At 42.2% G+C, this 18,441-nt stretch overlaps 1 protein-coding gene across 1 annotated transcript; it reads right to left on the bottom strand.

Annotated features, from left to right (window-relative positions):
- Positions 1-4,904: 4,904 nt before the first annotated feature.
- Positions 4,905-17,302, bottom strand: SMIM13 (small integral membrane protein 13). Its single transcript, XM_039712121.1, has 2 exons — positions 17,118-17,302; positions 4,905-8,313 (listed from the first exon to the last, which is right to left on the bottom strand). Exons 1-2 carry the CDS (start codon positions 17,191-17,193, stop codon positions 8,120-8,122), a joined length of 270 nt encoding a protein of 89 aa, XP_039568055.1. The 5' UTR covers positions 17,194-17,302; the 3' UTR covers positions 4,905-8,119.
- Between the last annotated feature and the right edge of the window lie 1,139 nt (positions 17,303-18,441).

The following is an 18,441-nucleotide window of genomic DNA, read 5'->3' as shown; positions in this document are numbered from 1 at the left end:
GAAGCATGCACTGAACCCTCCACACTCCCCTCATCCTAGCACACTTTCTTCCTTTCCCTAGGACAGGCTCACTCTGCTCTCCATCACAAGTATTTCTGAAGCACCTGCCAGTCCTGGCAGTCTTGATGACAAGCACATCTCCCCTAACATGAACTGAGAGCAAGGGTCATGGAGAATGGAGAAAATACAGTGTGACTGAAGTATTTTCTGGCTAGTCAGCCTCGAGCTGGAGTCTGGCCAAGAGAAAAAGAAAAGCCCTGTCATTTTTAGCCTTAAACACCACACATACAAAAGGTTGCTTCAGCTCTTCCTCCTGCTGGCAACAGGGCAGAGGCTTCTTCCTCCTCTCCAAGCTCCCACAGGATGGGTGGGTGGCCACAGCTGCAGTTGTCCAGAGCACTGGCAAGCACCTGCTTTCCAGTGGCATTTGTGCTCCCCAGGGAGCTGCCAGGCAGAGGAGTGGTGTAAGAGCCTCAGCCCTGCTTTGGTGTTATAAACAGCCCAATTTTTAATCCCAGCGTTTCATCTCAGTTTTGACTTGCGGAGTCTCACAAGCACTAGAGATCACTAACACAAGAGCAGCAGTCCTTCTTCAGACCCAAACAGCAGATGAAGACTCCTCAGGCACACACCTGCACAGCTGGAATAAGCCTGAATTTCCCTGGCAAGCCACACAGACCGGAAAAAAAAGAAAGTTTGTTTGTTTTGTTTTTTTTAATGCCAGCCACCCTCTAAATGTAAATGCTAGATTTGCCAGTGGGACTCACTGAAAGTCTTGAGTAATGAACGAGGGACTCAAGAAAGGGAAAATAGGTTTCTCCAAAGCCCTGTGCAGCAAAGTGCTTCCTCCTCCCTTAGCATGAATACGGAGTCAGCAGCAGCATAACTCAACAAGGCTCCCACCAGATCTCTATCCCCTAGCTTTTCTCAAGAATTTTGGTCTTTAATGCAAGGAAAATGTTACACAGACTTTCTGTCCCCAGGTTTAATATTAATATTGTGCTATTAATATTATATTTTATATTAATGGTAGGCTACTATTGGACTAATACTAATAGTAGATTTTGGGAGAAGGTTTTAAAGTAAGCCGATTGTAAGCACTTGTTTTACTTGCTCAGTAACTAGCAGGATTTAGACCAGCTTTGATGGGATGGAACGTCACATCACATCTCAATTGTGAGAAGAATAAGGATGCAACATCAAGAACTGGTTTTGAAGAGATCTGGATAGCAGGCAGCTTGCCCTTGCCATCAGACTGGGAAAAACCCCACAAAAGCAATACTTTTCCTAAGCTGCTGTAGACACTGGTACAGTATGTTTATAATCCTAAGTGCTGCTGTGGTGTGTTTTGTAGACTTTCTTTTTTCTTCTTCTTCAAGCACGGTGAGAGGTAAGAAAAGCAGACCACTCTTGGTATTTTTGAGACCTCTCTTCCTGAAGCAGATAGTTTAGAGGTTACTTTCCTTTACAAAGTAAAGCAATGCACCAGTGCTCCCAGACTCAAGGCTCCATGCATTCCCACAGGCTTTTTGGCATGCAGTATACGGCCAAACAAGAACCAGGCTCAATACCTACAAGCAGTTGCCCTTGTACTTCCCAAATCCCCTAACTAACAGCAGAATTGTTATTAATTAAGAAATATATATAAATAAATAAAGCAACAACACCGGCAAAGGAGTTCAGCAGTATCGGTCCTGCCAGGAGGGCCCGTCCCCAAAGCCTGGCGGCCCATGCCATCTAGTGGTGACACAAGCCCTTCCCACCCAAACTGGATACTAAAAGCCTCCAGGATGTATCCATTTCTTGATTTAGTATTTCAGACTGAATCTACAGTGTCCGGTTCAGGGATAAGCGTTTTCCACTATCCATGACATCCCTTGAGGGCCCAGGAGAAACGTGAGGACATCCTGGAAGCAGGGACAAAGAAAAGCAAAACCAAGTCTACTCTCAGTATGTGAATCTTTAGGAAAAATGTAAAACTAAGGCTGCAAAAAGTGTCACTGCTAGTACTTCAGTGCCACAGTTGTTAAGTGAACCTCGTGATTTTGCCCAGAGTAGCTGTCAATGCCCCATCCTTGAAAATGTTGGGTTGGATGGTGCTTTCAGCAACCTCGTCTCATGGCAGGTGTCCCTGCCCATGTCAGGGAGGGCTGGAACCAGACGACCTTTAGGGTCTCTTCCAGCCCAAGCCATTCCGTGATTCTATAATTCTGGAAAATAAAGAGGCTAACAAAGAAATCCAGTAAGACTTGCAAATCAGAGTCACGCAGTGAAATTCACAGCTCCCAGCCGTGGCATGGCCTCTCTGCTGGCCTGAAGGAAAGATGAGGATTTCCACACGTGGCTGTAGTACTCATGCTGGTTCGGGTGTGCCAACGTGTACCCAACCCACTGACACCAGAGGTTGATCAGACTGGTTCTGTTCTTGGAAAACCAAAAATCAAGACGTGCCAGGATCAGAAGTCACAGCAGCTGTGGTACCAGCCAGCCACCAACACGAGAGGGCTTTAGGGGATTACCATCACTGCAGAGATGATGCAGACCTGGCGTGTCCAAGCTAAGCACATCCTCTGCCTACGCCTTGCAGACACCTGCACCTTGCACCAAGCTCAGCCCTCCAGGCAGCATGTCCTGCTTCTCCTGAGGATCTTCTCAAAGCAGGGTCTTTCCAGAACCTGAGAGGAGCAACTCTTTATATTTCTAAAAACTGAGACCACCGACGTTGGAAATAAGTGGTGGGCAGGGACATATTTTGATGCATTCCACCATGGCAGGCAAGTTGCCTAACAATTTTAAACAGGTTAAAGTCCAACAGCTGATCATCTGGCATCAAAACACTCATTTGCCACAGGAACAGCAATTAACCAAAAATAAGCAAGAAGTTCTCACAAAGAAGGCTCCTGATTAAGTCCTTAAGTAAGAAGGACAGGGTACTGTGCTAAGAAGTTAAAGATTGGCTTTAATAAAAATTCAGTGTTGACACAGCCCCAGTGGTTCAACTTGGCACACAGTTGTAGCAAAACTTGCTTTGAACCACAGCCTGTGTTACTTGTGAACAAACAAATTTGCTGCCAGAAGGCTTTAGACTCCCCCCAAAAAAAGTTAAAATACTCTAGTGCGGAGGAGAGGAAATTGACATGACATACAGCAAGGTATTCTCCTTCATAGTGTTCCGAGGAAGACATAGGTTACATGTAACTCCTCATCTTGAAACTTCACTGTTACCAGCATAGAAGGCTGAATGTTTTAATAGACTGTGGACACAAGTCAGCTGCTTGAATTGCTCAGCACACCCAGATCCAGGGAGAAAGATTCACAGGCAAGTACCTCTCAGGCCACAGATCCCACATCTTAGCCTTCTTAGTTCAAGTACACTGCCAGCATATGGGACGAGTCACAGTGGCAGTGACACAAACCCAGCAGAGGCAGGTAAACCACAAACAGTAGGTTATGTGTTCAATACTTGGACAGTGACCAGAGTGGCCACATTATGGCCCTATCCCATCTTTCCCTACATACTGGAGTCCCTCAGCCACCAAAGTTAAAGGAACATTTGTGCTATTCATTTCCTGCTATGGAAACTGAAAAGCCCCATGAATAGAAACAGACGGAAAACAAAGCCCAAGATGTACTTGATTGCAGTGTCCCCCTTTGTGAAAATAATTCCTTTGCCTGAAGTGGAGTCCAACACTGCTACACATGAACATTAGCCCTAGACCAGATGAGAGCCTTCTGCCAGGCACCGTGAAGCAGTGCCAAAGTGTCTCCCTTCCATCCAGCTTTCAGAGATAACACTGTGATTATTAACACCCACAGATGATCAAAGCATAAGAGCTTCTGGTCGACATGAAGAACACAGCAATATTTAACATAAAACCCAGCATATTCACACTGCCAACTTCCAGTGTGATCATGGATAAAAAATGTTCATCTAAGTAAAACCCAAGCACGATGTAACACTGCTTGTATTTGATAAAGTTTGTGTATTTTAATTACACAGAGCCAAGGCCACAGGAGACCCCTGACAGAACACAAGTGCCCACAGTACCAGTTGAAACAGCTTTTGGTGGAACTTGGGGCAAACTTATACAATGGCACCTTCATTCATCCCACTGGAACAGACCCCAAAGGGGATCTTTGGGATCAGCAACAAAATAGAAAAGCAAACACATGTTTCACATGCACTCGACACCAGTTGCCCTTCACTGATTGTTCTCACTTATATTAGCCCCCAACACAAACCACCACATACAAATCCAACTTTCTAAGGTGAAAAGATCCAGGTGCTCAAGTCACATAACACCAAGACATTTTGCTGCACTCCTTTAGTAGCCTGTCTTTAAAAGTAAGAAGAGTAGAACAACAGCAGAACAGTTTCTTCTCTCAAGATATTTCAGATTTTTCTTTAAAATCTTCTTTTAATGTCTGATTATTAAATAAAATAACCCAGGATACAATGCATTTTACTTAACAGAAGCAGTAAGGGATGCAGCATATTCTCACTTCCTTCTCCTATACATCTTCATTTCCAAAATAAGAACCTCCTACTTCACCAAGACACTTATTTTAGGAAAAACAGAGTCTACAACCAGTCTTAGAAAGATCAAAAAAAGCAGAGTGGGGAGGTGGCTTGATTTTTGGGGGGTTTGTTGTTTGGTTAGTTGCTAAAATAAAACCCAAAGGTTTCAAGGGATAAGGCAGAAAAAACACCTTTACTAACAACTGCTCTAAAAGATACACACAAACCTGCCCTTTACAATGAAGTCATCTGCAGGTATTACACCAGCTAGAATGTGACTTTTGACAAGTCCTCTTTTGTAGTGTTTCACACTCAAACAAGCAGTCTAATTCTACAGACAAAATCTCACTCAAAAATGTAATCAGAAAATCACTCAGGTCAAATATTCATATCAAGACTGGTTATTTTATTTTTCATCTGTGCAGTCAGTTAAAAGAACAGTAATGATGAAAACAGACAACCACAGAAGATTTAGGTACAGTTTCATAACACTGAAGAAGCAAATGACCACACTGAACACATTCTTTATGCTGGTCATTTCCAAATGAAACAGAAGGACATACACAGTTCTATTTCAGTGTAAAACCTGGTATTAAGCAGCAATGTGATCACAAATTGCAACACTGTCACATACAACACAGGAAATTACTGCTTATTCAAAGTTACACAGCCCCTGCAACAAAGATGATATGACTGTATTTAAAATAAGAACCCAAAATACATTCAAGGTAACGGCTGCAACAATAAGGCAATCGTTTTAAAAATAGATCCCACTAAACAAAACAAGACCAACCTGTTGCCTTTGTAAGGTTTCAGACTTGGATGGGTGAATTCAAAGTTAAGTGCTTACCCACCACTAGCGTTTCAGAAGGACATTGGTAAGAACACCTGAAGACATGAGTATATTGGACTGCCAGCAATCACAACCCAGGTCTTATCACAAGCACATGTCCCACACTCGCAGCTTCGCTCTTACACGTTTGCATGAAGTGCCCCGTACAAAGACTTCACTAGAGTTTCCTTCAAGAAAATTAAGCATTGACAGAAAACATTAGCATTGCAAATTCTTCCAAACCACATTGTATTATATACCTTTGGCCTGCCACTAGTAACATCATTAAAGCACATCACTAGGGAGACAGCATTATTGGCAGCTATGTCACAACAACATTTAAAAAATAGCATCAGCTGTTTAAGAAAAGAAAGAGACTGAAAATAACTTGGAGAGTGAAATGTACACCTACAGACAGCATGGAAGGGAGAAGGAAATTGTTTGGCTGGAGCAGATGAGCTACCCAGAGGTTCCACGTCCATCTTATTGCATATTTGATCAGTGTCCGCATTCAAACCCACACGGATTTCTCCTTCATTATCTTGCTCCAGAGTCTTGATTGCTGCACCTTCAGAGCTACCCTGAACTAGCCATGTATACTGCCATACTTTCACAATTCTTCACAGCTCCTAGAAGCAGGGACTAAGTTACTGTTTCTTAGCCAGGGATACTATAGGCATCAGCCTTTTGCTGTCTTCTGTGCACTAAAGTCTAGGCAAAGTGAAGTGCAGTGGAGTGTCAATATCCTATGTCAGTACAGAGCAAGTTCATTTATAAGCCTGTATTAGCAAAGCTTAAGATGAAGATGCTAATTTTTAAGAAAAATGTCCCAGTATTTAATTAGCACTGCTAGACTGAAAGTCACACCATGTGACAAGACATAAGTACACAAGAAAATTGTGACATTAAGTTATGTGAGGCAAACTGAAAGCAGCAGGGAATAGAATCTGACTGCTTCTGCTCAGTTTGAACAAATGGGAAGTTTACTAATTAAAGAAAAAAAAAAACCCCAAAAACAATCAACCATCATTAGACATTGCCTTGCCAGCACGCAAGACAGAGGAGGAGACAATCAATGTTTCAACATGTGTTTACAGGATATGTGCATAGCACTGCCTAATCATGCTTCAAAATGCAACCTTATGCTTAATATATACATGCTAGCAAATGAAACAGTCTTTTAGACTCCAAAGGAAAAGTCAGGGCTGATCTACCTTATGTATTTTCATACTGAAATATCCAAATGATTTTAAGAAGTGAATGCCCCCATTGGATTTTGATCACTATCCAAAACCGACAAATTAAAACATAAAGGCATGAACAGAGTGCTCTTTTCCTAGATGCAGGCCTAGTTGATGAAAAACCTAAATGCTGCTGCTTTCAGCCATATAACTGAACCAAACCACAATTTGGAAGCCACAGGCTAAAACTTCTTAACAGCTAAAAATACAAGACTGATTTTAAAGTCCTGATTAAGTTTTTATACACTGAACAACGATCCAAACACTACCACATATCCAAAACCTTGTGAGAAAACTGAAGCTGTTCAAGATGAGACCTGTTGGTAGTTCTCCCTCATACACACAAAGGTGGTTTTTACACATGCTCATCTTTCCAAAATCTCATGCAAAAATCTTCAGAGTTGCTACATAAACAGAAGTGGAGCACTTCGTTTAGAAGCGCAATGTCAAAATAGCTGTAGAACTCATCCTCAGAGAAAACAGGAGCAACTGCTGATTACTGGTAAAAATCTGTAAGTCCTCCAGCAAACACGAGGTATCGAATTCCCTGCTGGAACACTATCAGAGTGTCCCAGTGATGTCTGACAAACTGCTAAGAGAGCCTTAACTGCTTCTAGGAAAAAAAGTTATGTTCAATACCAAATACCCAATGTAAAGGTGTACAAGGAGAGCTAAGAGAAGGGCTCATTATCCAAATACCAAAGATGACACTTCAGAACACTAAACAGTGAGCACTGCATAACCCAGGCACCTTCCCGTCTTCAGCACAGGCTGCACTTGGAGTAAAAGGTTCAGGAAAAACATTCAGAAGCCTAGCAGGACTGTTTAAACTATAATCCTTCCTATATACCAAAATCAAGAAAACAGGTATTGCCATCCAATTGCTTTCTTTGCATCTCCTTCTTTTTTATAAAAGAAGAAATAATAGAAATCTCCAGATCATGTGCACCTAATAGGATTTTTCATATTTTCATATTTCATTTATACTTTTTATATGTACAAGAACTTAACTAAAATCTCACTTTAGAATACGTTCTAATCAGTTCTTTCAACTGATTTTTTAGTCAACGTGCTTTCTCAAGGTTGAAAAAATATATATATTCATATACAGCTAAGGAAATAAAACTCATTTTCATTATATGTAGTTACAGTGCTGTAAAGAAAAAATAATTTATAAACTATTTCGAGTCTGAAATATTTACTATGTTCAGACTAATGCAAAGGCTAAGCCTAAGGTCCAGGACCTGTTCTTCATCTGCGTGCTGAGACGGGACATACAGGAGCTCAGCATTTTTGTGATGGAGATTTCTCTCCACCCCTCGCTTCTTCCAGTATTCTGTGACTTGCTGCTGAAGCCCTCCCTGAACCTCTACCGCAGTAGCATCATCCATTGGTAGCTCAGAAGTAAAGGTCCACAGGGATCAATGGTACCTCTTAGGTCAGTTTCTCAGTAAGGTCACACCACTGAAGGACACAGCGCAGAGGTGTTAACCATTCACAGTTTACTCAGAAGTCCAAGGGAGCAGTTTAAGTCGTGTCTTCCGTAGGCGCCCTTCGCTGCCGAGCCGATTTCTGTCTCCCTCTTAGAGGCGAGGGCGGAGTTTCCTGTTCAGTTTCAGGTTCTGAAGGCTCGTTGTCTCCCTGCTGGGACCCCGTATCACCTATCAATTCTCTCAGGAATTTGAATTTAGACAGGAACAATTGCCAGACTACATACCATCCTGCAGGAGAAAGAAGAACGATACTGCTTAGTTACTTCATACAAATTGATAGTCAGCTTGCTGGCAAAATGTATCAAAAAGGGAAAAAATATTTGAACAGCTCCCACCCTTTACTTGCCAGCCCCAACAGCCCTCCTCACCACATCCACTCCTTTTTACAGTCCTATAAAAACCAATTCAACTTTGTAAAAGTTGTCCTCATCCAGAAACAACATTAAGGAAAAGCCACACACCACACTTGCCACAGCAAATAGGTGGGTGATCGCCGTCACCCAGATAAAGGTCTTAATTGTCAGGAAAAAAGAAGTCCTGTGATAATATCTCAAACAAGGACTCAGGATTCATCACACAGGCACTGTGAAAGCACTGGAATTTCTCCCCTCACCCAGCAAACACTCCATTCTGGAAATCATATTTTAAAAGTTGCATTGCATAATCACTATTAAACACACTTGCTCAGATCCTCAAATTAATATAATATTTTATAATACATCCTATTCTGAAATGGACAAGGTCTTCCGTATGTTCACTAAAAGACCACTAAATTCAGTGAGATCCCTCACCATGCCCAAATCCCACTAAAGTAAAATTAACATTCTGTGGTAAATCTATGTTCTGCTCCACTGCTAAAATACTCTAAGTCCCAAAATTATGCAAGTAAAGAGCTGAGATGGCCACATTTATAGAATCTATCTTAAAAAATACTGAAGATCCACCTGCTCCTCCTCCTCTGTCTCGTCTAAGTGTTTCTGTAACAGATAGCCAAGAAAAAAAACTTGAAAAAGCAGATATTAATATATCTAAACCCCAGCCAGGATCTTCATTTTAAGAGAACCCACCGAACAGGAATACAACCTATCTGTGAAATACAGTTAAGTGGAGCAAAATTTAAACAGCTCTTTGAAAACAAATGCTATACAAACATCATTTGCAACACCAACACTGTTCTGGCCTGCACAGAGACTATATTTAATAGACCCATTCTTGATTCAGAAGGTCTTGCCAGCTATTTGAGCCTATACTGCTGACGTATTCAGTTATCAAGAGCCCTATTTTACAGAGCTAGGGAAAACTGTCCTCCCAATTACACAACTTCCAGCAGAAGCAGACTTCTTGATAACAGGACACATTAGAAAGGGGGGAGAAAGACTAACTAACTAATAAATAAATAACACTTATACAACTACAGCACCTCTGTATTTCTTCCTCCTCTGTATTCAGAGTCAATACAGGCAGTCTATTCCTTATGACAAAACCAAGATTCCACCCTTCTCCTCCTTCCTGGAATACTTCTCATATCCTGCAGTTTTTTAATTTCAGTAACTTCTCTGCTCCTGAGGAAATTGAAGAAAAGCTTCTCTATGACAACCTTTTATGACCTAAATTAATTCCTAAAGGCTACACAATATTTCCTTTCCCATGAATACCTAACCCCTTAAATGACTTGTGATTAAATCAAATCTGCTGTCCTACAAATGCGTTACATTCCCTTGCACCTCGGAAAATAAAAGATTGTAGACGGCTGGGTTTGGCTTCTCTTTTCTTTCAGAACTAGAAGTAAAAATTGAGGTAGCAGCTCTTTGAAGGTTGCTTCCATTGAAAGGGGAGAGGGAGGAGGATGAGGCAAAAATATTCAGGGCATTCCCAGAAGGGTTTTAGGGCACTTTACAGAAGCATGACTTGAACATATTTGGTGTAAATACATATTCCATTAAAGGAGGTATTTCAAATAAGCTAAATAAAGTGAACTACATGCTTCCTCTCTCACTGCAAACTGGCTACTTAACAGCCAGAAGTACTATGGAGTATGTGTTGGGGAAATACTAAAGAACATAAAAAGTTCATTTGCACTCTCAAGAAAAACAGCATTAATTTCTTTTCAGAGTTTGGTCTGACTTAGAGAGCAGAACAGAATCGTCTAAGTATCCAAAACCCCAAGTACCATAAACAGATTCTGGAGCTCTCCATCTTCAGACTACAAACAAGACAGTGCAAATAACCAGCCAAGGGGATTGGTTCTGGCAGACAAACAAACAGACCAGGGGTAACAGGCAGGTGAAACAAACCACAATACAGCGTGTTGAAAAGAAAATTACAACATGCTAAGACAAAGGCATTAGTGAGAGGGCAACCACGCTTGAAAACCAGCATAAAAAACCTCACATCTCCTGGTCTCCTAGGAGAGAGACTCACCTGTCTCTCTTCCAGGTCTCCTAACCTGTACCAGGAACCTTTAGGTATAAAGTAATCAAAGTAGAGAGATTTCTTTCACTTGCTCTAGTTACTGTGCCAGCTTGGATGTAATGGTAAAAAAAAAATAAAAGTCCCCAAAACAAACACACTTGTCCAAATCAAGTTTGGACTTGCCCCTTCAGCTGAGCCTCCCTGTCACTAAATAAGTAAGAATTTCCTTGGAAATAACCAGACTACTACAGAACAAGTTATTCTGGGTAAGAAAAAAATCTCTCCAGCAACAATATCAACTAAATACATCATTAAACAAAACCACACACACAGACACAAAGCCTGGAGGCAGAGTCACATTGTCTCTGAATCAGAAGACAATGCATTTTCTATTAACTTCTCATTCTCTTAAGAACATTGCAAAATGGTAACACCCGTCACTGTGCCATACTGAAGAGCTGTAAGTTACATAACTGTGTTTAGAAAAAGAAAATAATTGTAAACTGATTTAAAATCCAGACACAAGAAAAGGAAAATGGGCATCTCAAGGCATTCTTTTCTGTATGTGGCTCAGTTTAGCTTTGTGGGGTTTTTGCTGTAGAGCTTTTCCTGGACACATAAGTGACAACATTGGTTTGCATCTCTAACACTTGCACTCTGTTGACATAAGCTGCTCTCAAAGAAGTCCTACTGGTTTAGCTTCACCACACACAAAACATTTGATTAGAATCAGTCTTTCAGTGCTTGCTTTATTTTCTTTAGCTATTTGATTTACCTTTTAAAACCATCCTTAGCTTGACTGAGCCTGTGGAAGCCAAGCAGCACACCCACAACACGCCTTCAGCAAACAAGCAGTGATGATATGCAGACTATAAAGCATAGTATTTCTACACTAACTGGTGAAAGAAGTTGCCTCTCAGAGCAGTAAGCCAGATCAAATACACATCAGCGCAGTGCAAAGCAGGGGATCCAGCTCTTGATGTAGCACATACCTGAATCCTGTGTTACAAAATCTAAGCTACCAGTGTTTTGCAGCTAGGCAAAACAGCAGCACCCAGCCTTGCAGAGTTTAGTACCCATTAAAAGCTGGGTGCCACCATCTCACTTAAAAATGCCCCAGCCAGATGCCATGCAAAGATACACCTGGTACTGTGCCATCAGTATGCCAACCCCCCTCTAATAAATCACGATGCAATGTGTTTGTAAAGATGGGGCTGGGAGTCAAAGCCTTTGACTCATAGAGGATGTATGTAACATGCATGCAATTCAGGTGTTAATCAGATTTTATGGTTTGACTAGACTTCATTAAGCTATTTTTTCTGTTACTTCCCACATCAGCTCCTGGTTCTTTGGGAAGGGGAAAGAAACAGTGATCCGACTACAAAGTTACTCCCACTGCAAAAGTGAGGGATAGCAAGTCTCAGGTCCATCTATTTCATCCACATTTCACCGCCTTGTATGCAACAACCAACAGAGTTTTCTTTATTGGAGCACATTTTCCTCTTCCATTTGAACCAGGAAAAGCAAAAAAAAAGAAAAACCCCAGGGTTAATATGGAGTTCTGGGTAAAAGCAACTTGATTTCTCTTATGTGAAATACAAATGAAACCAAGAATGGCAGGATGGTGATGCAGTAACTGCAATAACACAGAGAAGACTGAGCTTCCAGTTCTGACCCTGCTGTGGAATTCCTGTGTAGCCTTGCAAGATCATTTTACTTCTTTGTCCCTACTGATTGGAAAATAGGATCCTATCATGCCAGAGCATGGGTACTAATTTAAAATTGGGGTATCACCATGGTGAATGTTGCCTATATTCAAATGCTGAAGTCCCCATCACAGACAATCCTATACAGCTACAGCTGAAAAAAAACCAACAACAACAAAACCAAACCAAAAAAAAAAACCACAAAAACAAAAAAACCCACAAAAACCAAAACAAAACGAAACAACAACAACAACCAAAAAAAAAAAAAACCAGCAAGGTGCTAAGCTGACATTTGGGAGAACAGGGCTCTTCTCTGAGCTCTGTTAGACAACTCCTGCAACCATGCACAAGTCACTTCATCCACATCTCTGATGGAAACAGTGGAGCACTAGTACACTGCCCTAGTGCACAGCTCTGCTATGGAGAGGATCAGCCTGAAGGAAGCACTACTCTGACCCTGGGATAACAGAGGACACCTGGTGACATGGTGCTTGGCTCTGCACAGCTCCACAAACCTGCTCCTATTTAATACAACACTACCACTTGCTGTTTGCTGACTGAGCAAAAGGAAACTTGCTCTCTTCTCATCTCCCATTTACTTCAAATTAAAGGATATTTTCTCTTTACGAGTGGTCCAGTCAAGCATGACTTTCCTCATCTGTTAAGGTATTTCCCAAGAATTATTCGTTGAAGATAGTTACAAAGCTGTTTATGCAAAGCATTGAAGTTATTCAGGCAGAATTATTTAGGGCTACGAAACAACAACAACAACCAAAAAAAAAAAAACCCCGAAAAACAAACCAGCAAGGTGCTAACCTGAGATTTGGGAGAACAGGGCTCTTCTCTGAGCTCTGTTAGATAACTCCTGCAACCATGCACAAGTCCATTTACTTCAAACTAAAGGATATTTTCTCTTTATGAGTGGTCTAGTCAAGTATGACTTTCCTCATTTGTTAAGGTATTTCCCAAGAATTATTCATTGAAGATAGTTACAAAGCTGTTTAAGCAAAGCATTAAAGAAAAGTTATTCAGGCAGAATTATTTAGGGCTGAAATGTTTTCCCATCTGCAACTGAATTCATACTTCTGAAGTGCACCACACATTCATTTCAGCACTTAGAGTTACATGATTTTTATTTTAAGGTTGTATGTCTCAACCTGCATTTCATTAGCCTCTTTTGACAAATGAGATGAATGCTTCCATCTGTTCCAGTGAAGGCACTTTGGCAATTTCACTTGGCTTCATGCATTGCTACACAGGGAAAATATAACAAATACACTGAGGTAAGCAGTACTAGAGTTCACCTTGGCTGGTATTTTATTTTATCCTACATCCTTGACTATGCACAAGTTCTTCCCCTCTCGGAGGTACTTGGAATACACAACAGCAGCAATAAGACCACCAGAAAAACAGAAAAGATGGGAATGAAAAAAGTGGAAGCGAGTTACCTTAGTTCCACTTTTAAAAGAGCAACTGAAAATTTGCTGTTTACAGTACCTCAGTGGTTTCTGTGTCAGATGTGATCAGTTTACAAATGCTAGCTGCAAGCCTCCTGCGCTTCTTAACTAATTCAGATTAACACTGAAAGTAGCAGTTGCCAGCATTCAGACATGTTTTAAAGAAAAGGAAATCAGGCCATTTATTCAAAGTACATTTCTAGACAAAAATGCCTAACTCACATTGCTGAAGAACCAGCAAAGTAACTTCTGATAATTTGTGCTCTGAATTTTGTCTTTTCATGTTGGAAAAAAATGGTAAAGTGAATGTTTTACTCATTGTTTAAGTTTTTCCCTTATCACATTATATGTGGACGGGCAGCAGAAATCCACATGATCCTGGATATTTAAGTTTATTACTCTCTACAGGCAATAATACCATGAGTCCTTTTATGAGCTCAAAATCCAAGTCCCAGCTCTTTACACTCTTGACCCTTCCTCTCCAGGCTGTTTCAACACCTCTTGTCAGATGGCTGGAAAATATTCTCATCATCAGACCAGGCTTACTCCAGATTATATCCAGCCCTTCCTATGTCAGATTTGTCCATTAATCTGTAAATCTCACTGGTTTTTGCTGGCTTTTGCTCATATCCTGTCACACACAGCACTTAGGCAGTTTCCTCACCACTTTCTCACCTGGAGGTCGCTACTTTTTCCAGCCTTCCCAGGGAAACTGCCTCTCACTAGCACAGATAAACAATTAAGTTCAAAGTAGTTTTGGTTTGTTTGTTTGGTTTTTTTTTCCAGTAGTGGTCTTGACACTGTTTTCTTTGAATACTTTCCATGGCAAAAGACGTATAAGTGGTATAACCAATATTAATTAATAAATAAATGCTGAGAAATGGAAAAATAATTACAAATACTATAAATCACCATCAAATCCCACTGGGTCACTTCTAACATAGTAATAGTTCAAATCCCTTCCCAAAAACCCCAATTAATGTGTCAGCTTACTCTGTTCAGTACATCTGAAATCTAGGTGACTTTTAGTAACCATTTTATAAAGTCTGACACTGATTAAAGTAAAATACAATGAAGGATTCAAAGCAATGTATTCATGGAATTCAAGATGAATGTCCAATATGCAACTCCATACAGCTAAGTATTTACAAGTCACTTAAAGTTATTCATTACTTCTGCTTTCTTTAACCAAGAAACCACAAGGCAAATAATTATGCTATCAACCAAAGTTAATACTTAGCATACCAATTCCATGTGTCATATACAGACAAAGGCAGAAGGGCCTGAGGAAAATGATGCTTGTTTCTGAGTTTGAACAGCAGGATGCAAAACTGTACTACACTTTCAGCAAGATAGTAACCAAAGATCTTGTATTCATACTTAGATATAAAAGCCCCAGCAATTACCATGCCGCATCTTCTAAAAGTTGAAAAGTGGCCAGTCAACACCTAATGAGGGTAGAGAAACTTGAATAAATACCTGCTTAGGTCACTGTTTAGTCTGTAACAACAGACAATACAGGGCATGCAGGAAAAGAGCAAAGTATAGCCTTGCAGTTCCAGTTATCAGCATTTCACAGATTTCCTCACCCAAGATAATGACCAAGATGTTGACCTTTCTTCCAGGAACTTTAAATGACAGAAGTTTCAGCATCCAAAATATTCCTTGTTAATGAACTTGCAAATTATTTCCCCGTTGTGTAAAAGACATTTTTTTCTTTTCAGACTGTTGTTTGATCATTTAATTTCAGGTACTCCAACTCCTCTGCAATGATGGCATTTCACAACGCTTCCCACTTCACTTTTGACTTGCTACTCAGTGATACACCCATCACCCCTTCTCCAGTCAGCTATTTTCCATGTTTGACAGATCTAACCTGTTTAGAGTTTCTTCAGGCAGAAATAATTTCACAGCTGTCAACAAAGAATTGCTACAGAAACCCTATCTTTTTAAAAAGAGACTAGGATTTCATTTTTTTAATGAGGCAACACACTTTAACAAGAAAGTGAGACACATGCACATGGATGATTCCCATAGCAGCACAATGACATTTTCTCTTCTATTTCAGGCTTCTAAAGTTCAGTTGCCTGTTTGCTAGCTACAAAGCATTACAGAGATATTTTGGAGAAATGCTTGCAATTACTTCAGCTAATCCTTTCTTTGGGATAATAGCAGCTCAGTTTGATTCCATTCTATTTCTCCACACAAATTCCATGCATATACATTTCACACTTTCTACATGCCTTACTTCATACATGTTAATACTTCCCATTTCACTACCCAGTCTCTTGATAATGCAAAACCTTTCCACAATGCTTTATCATTTTGACAACAACTAGCAGTTTTTAAACTATTAAATATCAGTCTTCACTTTGCTCCCTCAGTTTTTCAGAAACCACTTGTAAACACACTTGTCACCAAGGTAGGTTTATAAGTGATTCTAAGTCTCACAAGCCTCTCATCACATATTAAGGCACAGTTTGAATTTGCTGGTGTGGTTTTTGTTTGAGAGCTGCAAGTTCTGCATATTGGCCACAACATTCGCACACTGCTCTGCTGATTCCTTCCAAAAACTCCCAACAGACCTGCAAGTCATCCCTCCCACTGAAATAACCCTTCCCTCTGCGTAATAAAAAAAAAAAAATCAATCCTTGGATGAATCATCATCAAGGTTGGAAGAAACCTTTAAGACCATCCAGCCCAACCATTCACCCAGCATTGCCACTGTAGCCCCTAAATCACTAAACCACCTCCCAGTGCAACATCCAGACATCTCTTGAACACCTCCAGGGATGGTGACCCCGGCACTTTTCCTGGGCAACCTGTTCCAATCCCTGACCACCCTAACAGTGAAAAAACATTTTCTAATCCCTAATCTGATTCGCCCCTGTCTCAGTTTAGGGCCATTTCCCCTGGGCCTCTCTCGGCATGCACAGCAGATGGCCCTCATTAGCCTCATGTCAGGTGGCTGTAGAGGGCGACGGGGTCCCCCCTGAGCCTCCCCCTCTCGATCCACGTAAGAAAGAACCTCCTAAGAGCTGTCTTCAGCCAATTCCAGCAAACACATGTCAGAAGCCGAGGGATGCCGGTCCCAAGCTCACTTCCCGCACTCACTGGCATTTCAGACCCATGCATGTCGAAGCCGCACAGGGTGACTGTGCAGGAGTCCCATCACTAAAAAAGCCCTCATTTCCAGAGGAAACAGCGAATTAAACACCGAAGTAAGGCTCTGGGAGCATACCAAGGCTGGCAACGACTCGGGAACAAAGAGAAGAGGGCGCTGCACACCACACCCGCTCCCCCACAGGCCGGGGCACGGTGCCCTTTCCTTCCCCCAGTCAATCCGAGCCAAGAGGAACCGCGGCAGATTGCGAGCCCGCTGCGAGGGCGGGCGGGGGGCACCGGCAGCGCCCGCCGCGGCCGGGCCGGCAGCCGCCCCCCGCGCCCCGGCTCTCACCGCACAGCATGAAGAGCAGCACGCAGGCCAGCGTGGCCACGATCACCACCAGGGTCAGCCCGATGCTCTGCCACATGGCGCGGCCGGGGGGAGCCGACAGGAGCCGGGCCGGGCCGGCGGCCGCGGCGGCCCCGCTGCTGCTGCTCCTCCTCCCGCCGCCGAGGAGCCGGCGGCCAGGCTGGGCGGGGCTCCCGGAGCATCGCGCTGGCGCGTGGAGGTGCGCTGGACCTGCTGGGAGTTGTAGTTCGTTTTCCGCTGCAGCGGCCGGAGCGCAAGGGCAATTCTGCCAGCGAGGACTACAAGTCCCGGTGTGGCCTGCGGCACGGTGGTGATGGTGGGGGCGGTGAGGGCTGTGTGGGGTGAAGCCCAGGGGCGGTGGCTGGAGCCCTGAGCGGGGCAGCGGCCCACGGAGGGGTGATTGAAGGCGCGGCTCTGAGCGGCCTGGTCTGGTGGAAAGTGCCCCTGCCCAGAGCAGTGGGGTTGGAACTGGATGGTCTTTAAGGTCCCTCACAACCCAAACCATTCTGATTCCATCGCTCTATGACTTAGATTTAGGGGTGGGGCAAACTGATTTCTTAATCCTCCTTCGCCCTCTTGCCACTCCTGCCCTCGCATCCACCCAGTGGATTGTATAAAGGGACAACAGGAATATCCAGGCCTTAGTCAAGGAAGCAATTCTATGCCCTGACATGGTTCGAATTCCAGCTGGCCTTGGCTCTTGCCCTCTGTTGACATGGTGTTGGCACATCAAAGCTGGCCCTTCCCACTTGAAAGAAATCTGAGGAAATAATATCTCTCAGAACTGTCAGATAATCTTGATTGTGATACGGACTTTGCTGTTAGCACTGGAATGAAGTTAAAATTTTCCTTTGTAATGTACTGGTTAATGTTTCTAAAACTACTAGAAACGTGTGTAAATCCAGCACTACGGAAGCTTAGTTCCCATGGGCATGCCGACATTGTAGTGACACGTCAGAAAAAGCTAGTCCAGTTCTTTTTTTCTTTTATGTAGTATTTTAAAATCTTCCTGTTTAAGCAAAGCAAAAAATTGCTTTCCTGAACTCTGAGCATGCCACATGCCTCCTCCTTTCAACATACCTGTGAAGAAAATTACCTGCATGTTCGGTCCCCCATCCACATCCTTAAATCTGCTGTGGCTTCACCAAATCAGTCTAGAGTTCTTTCTTTCCAATCCTAGCCTTCTTTTCCCAACATTCCAAGCCCTGTTTAATACTCTGCCTGGAGTATTAAACGACTTAGCATGTCTTTTGCAAGTATCATTTAATTTGAAACATGTTTTCTGTTATTTTCCAAGTTTTACTTT

Source organism: Passer montanus, unplaced genomic scaffold (genome assembly GCF_014805655.1).
Source record: "Passer montanus isolate IOZ18808 unplaced genomic scaffold, ASM1480565v1 scaffold26, whole genome shotgun sequence".
NCBI lineage: Eukaryota > Metazoa > Chordata > Aves > Passeriformes > Passeridae > Passer > Passer montanus.
This window is presented reverse-complemented; position numbering and strand designations above follow the sequence as displayed.

What these genes read in the sequence shown, in the direction of transcription:
- SMIM13 (XM_039712121.1), bottom strand. Translation starts at nt 17,193, where the DNA reads ATGTGGCAGAGCATCGGGCTGACCCTGGTGGTGATCGTGGCCACGCTG. An exon ending in GCTGCTCTTCATGCTGTGCG is followed by an intron (nt 8,314 to 17,117) that starts GTGAGAGCCGGG and finishes TTTCTCCTGCAG; the next exon opens with GATGGTATGTAGTCTGGCAA.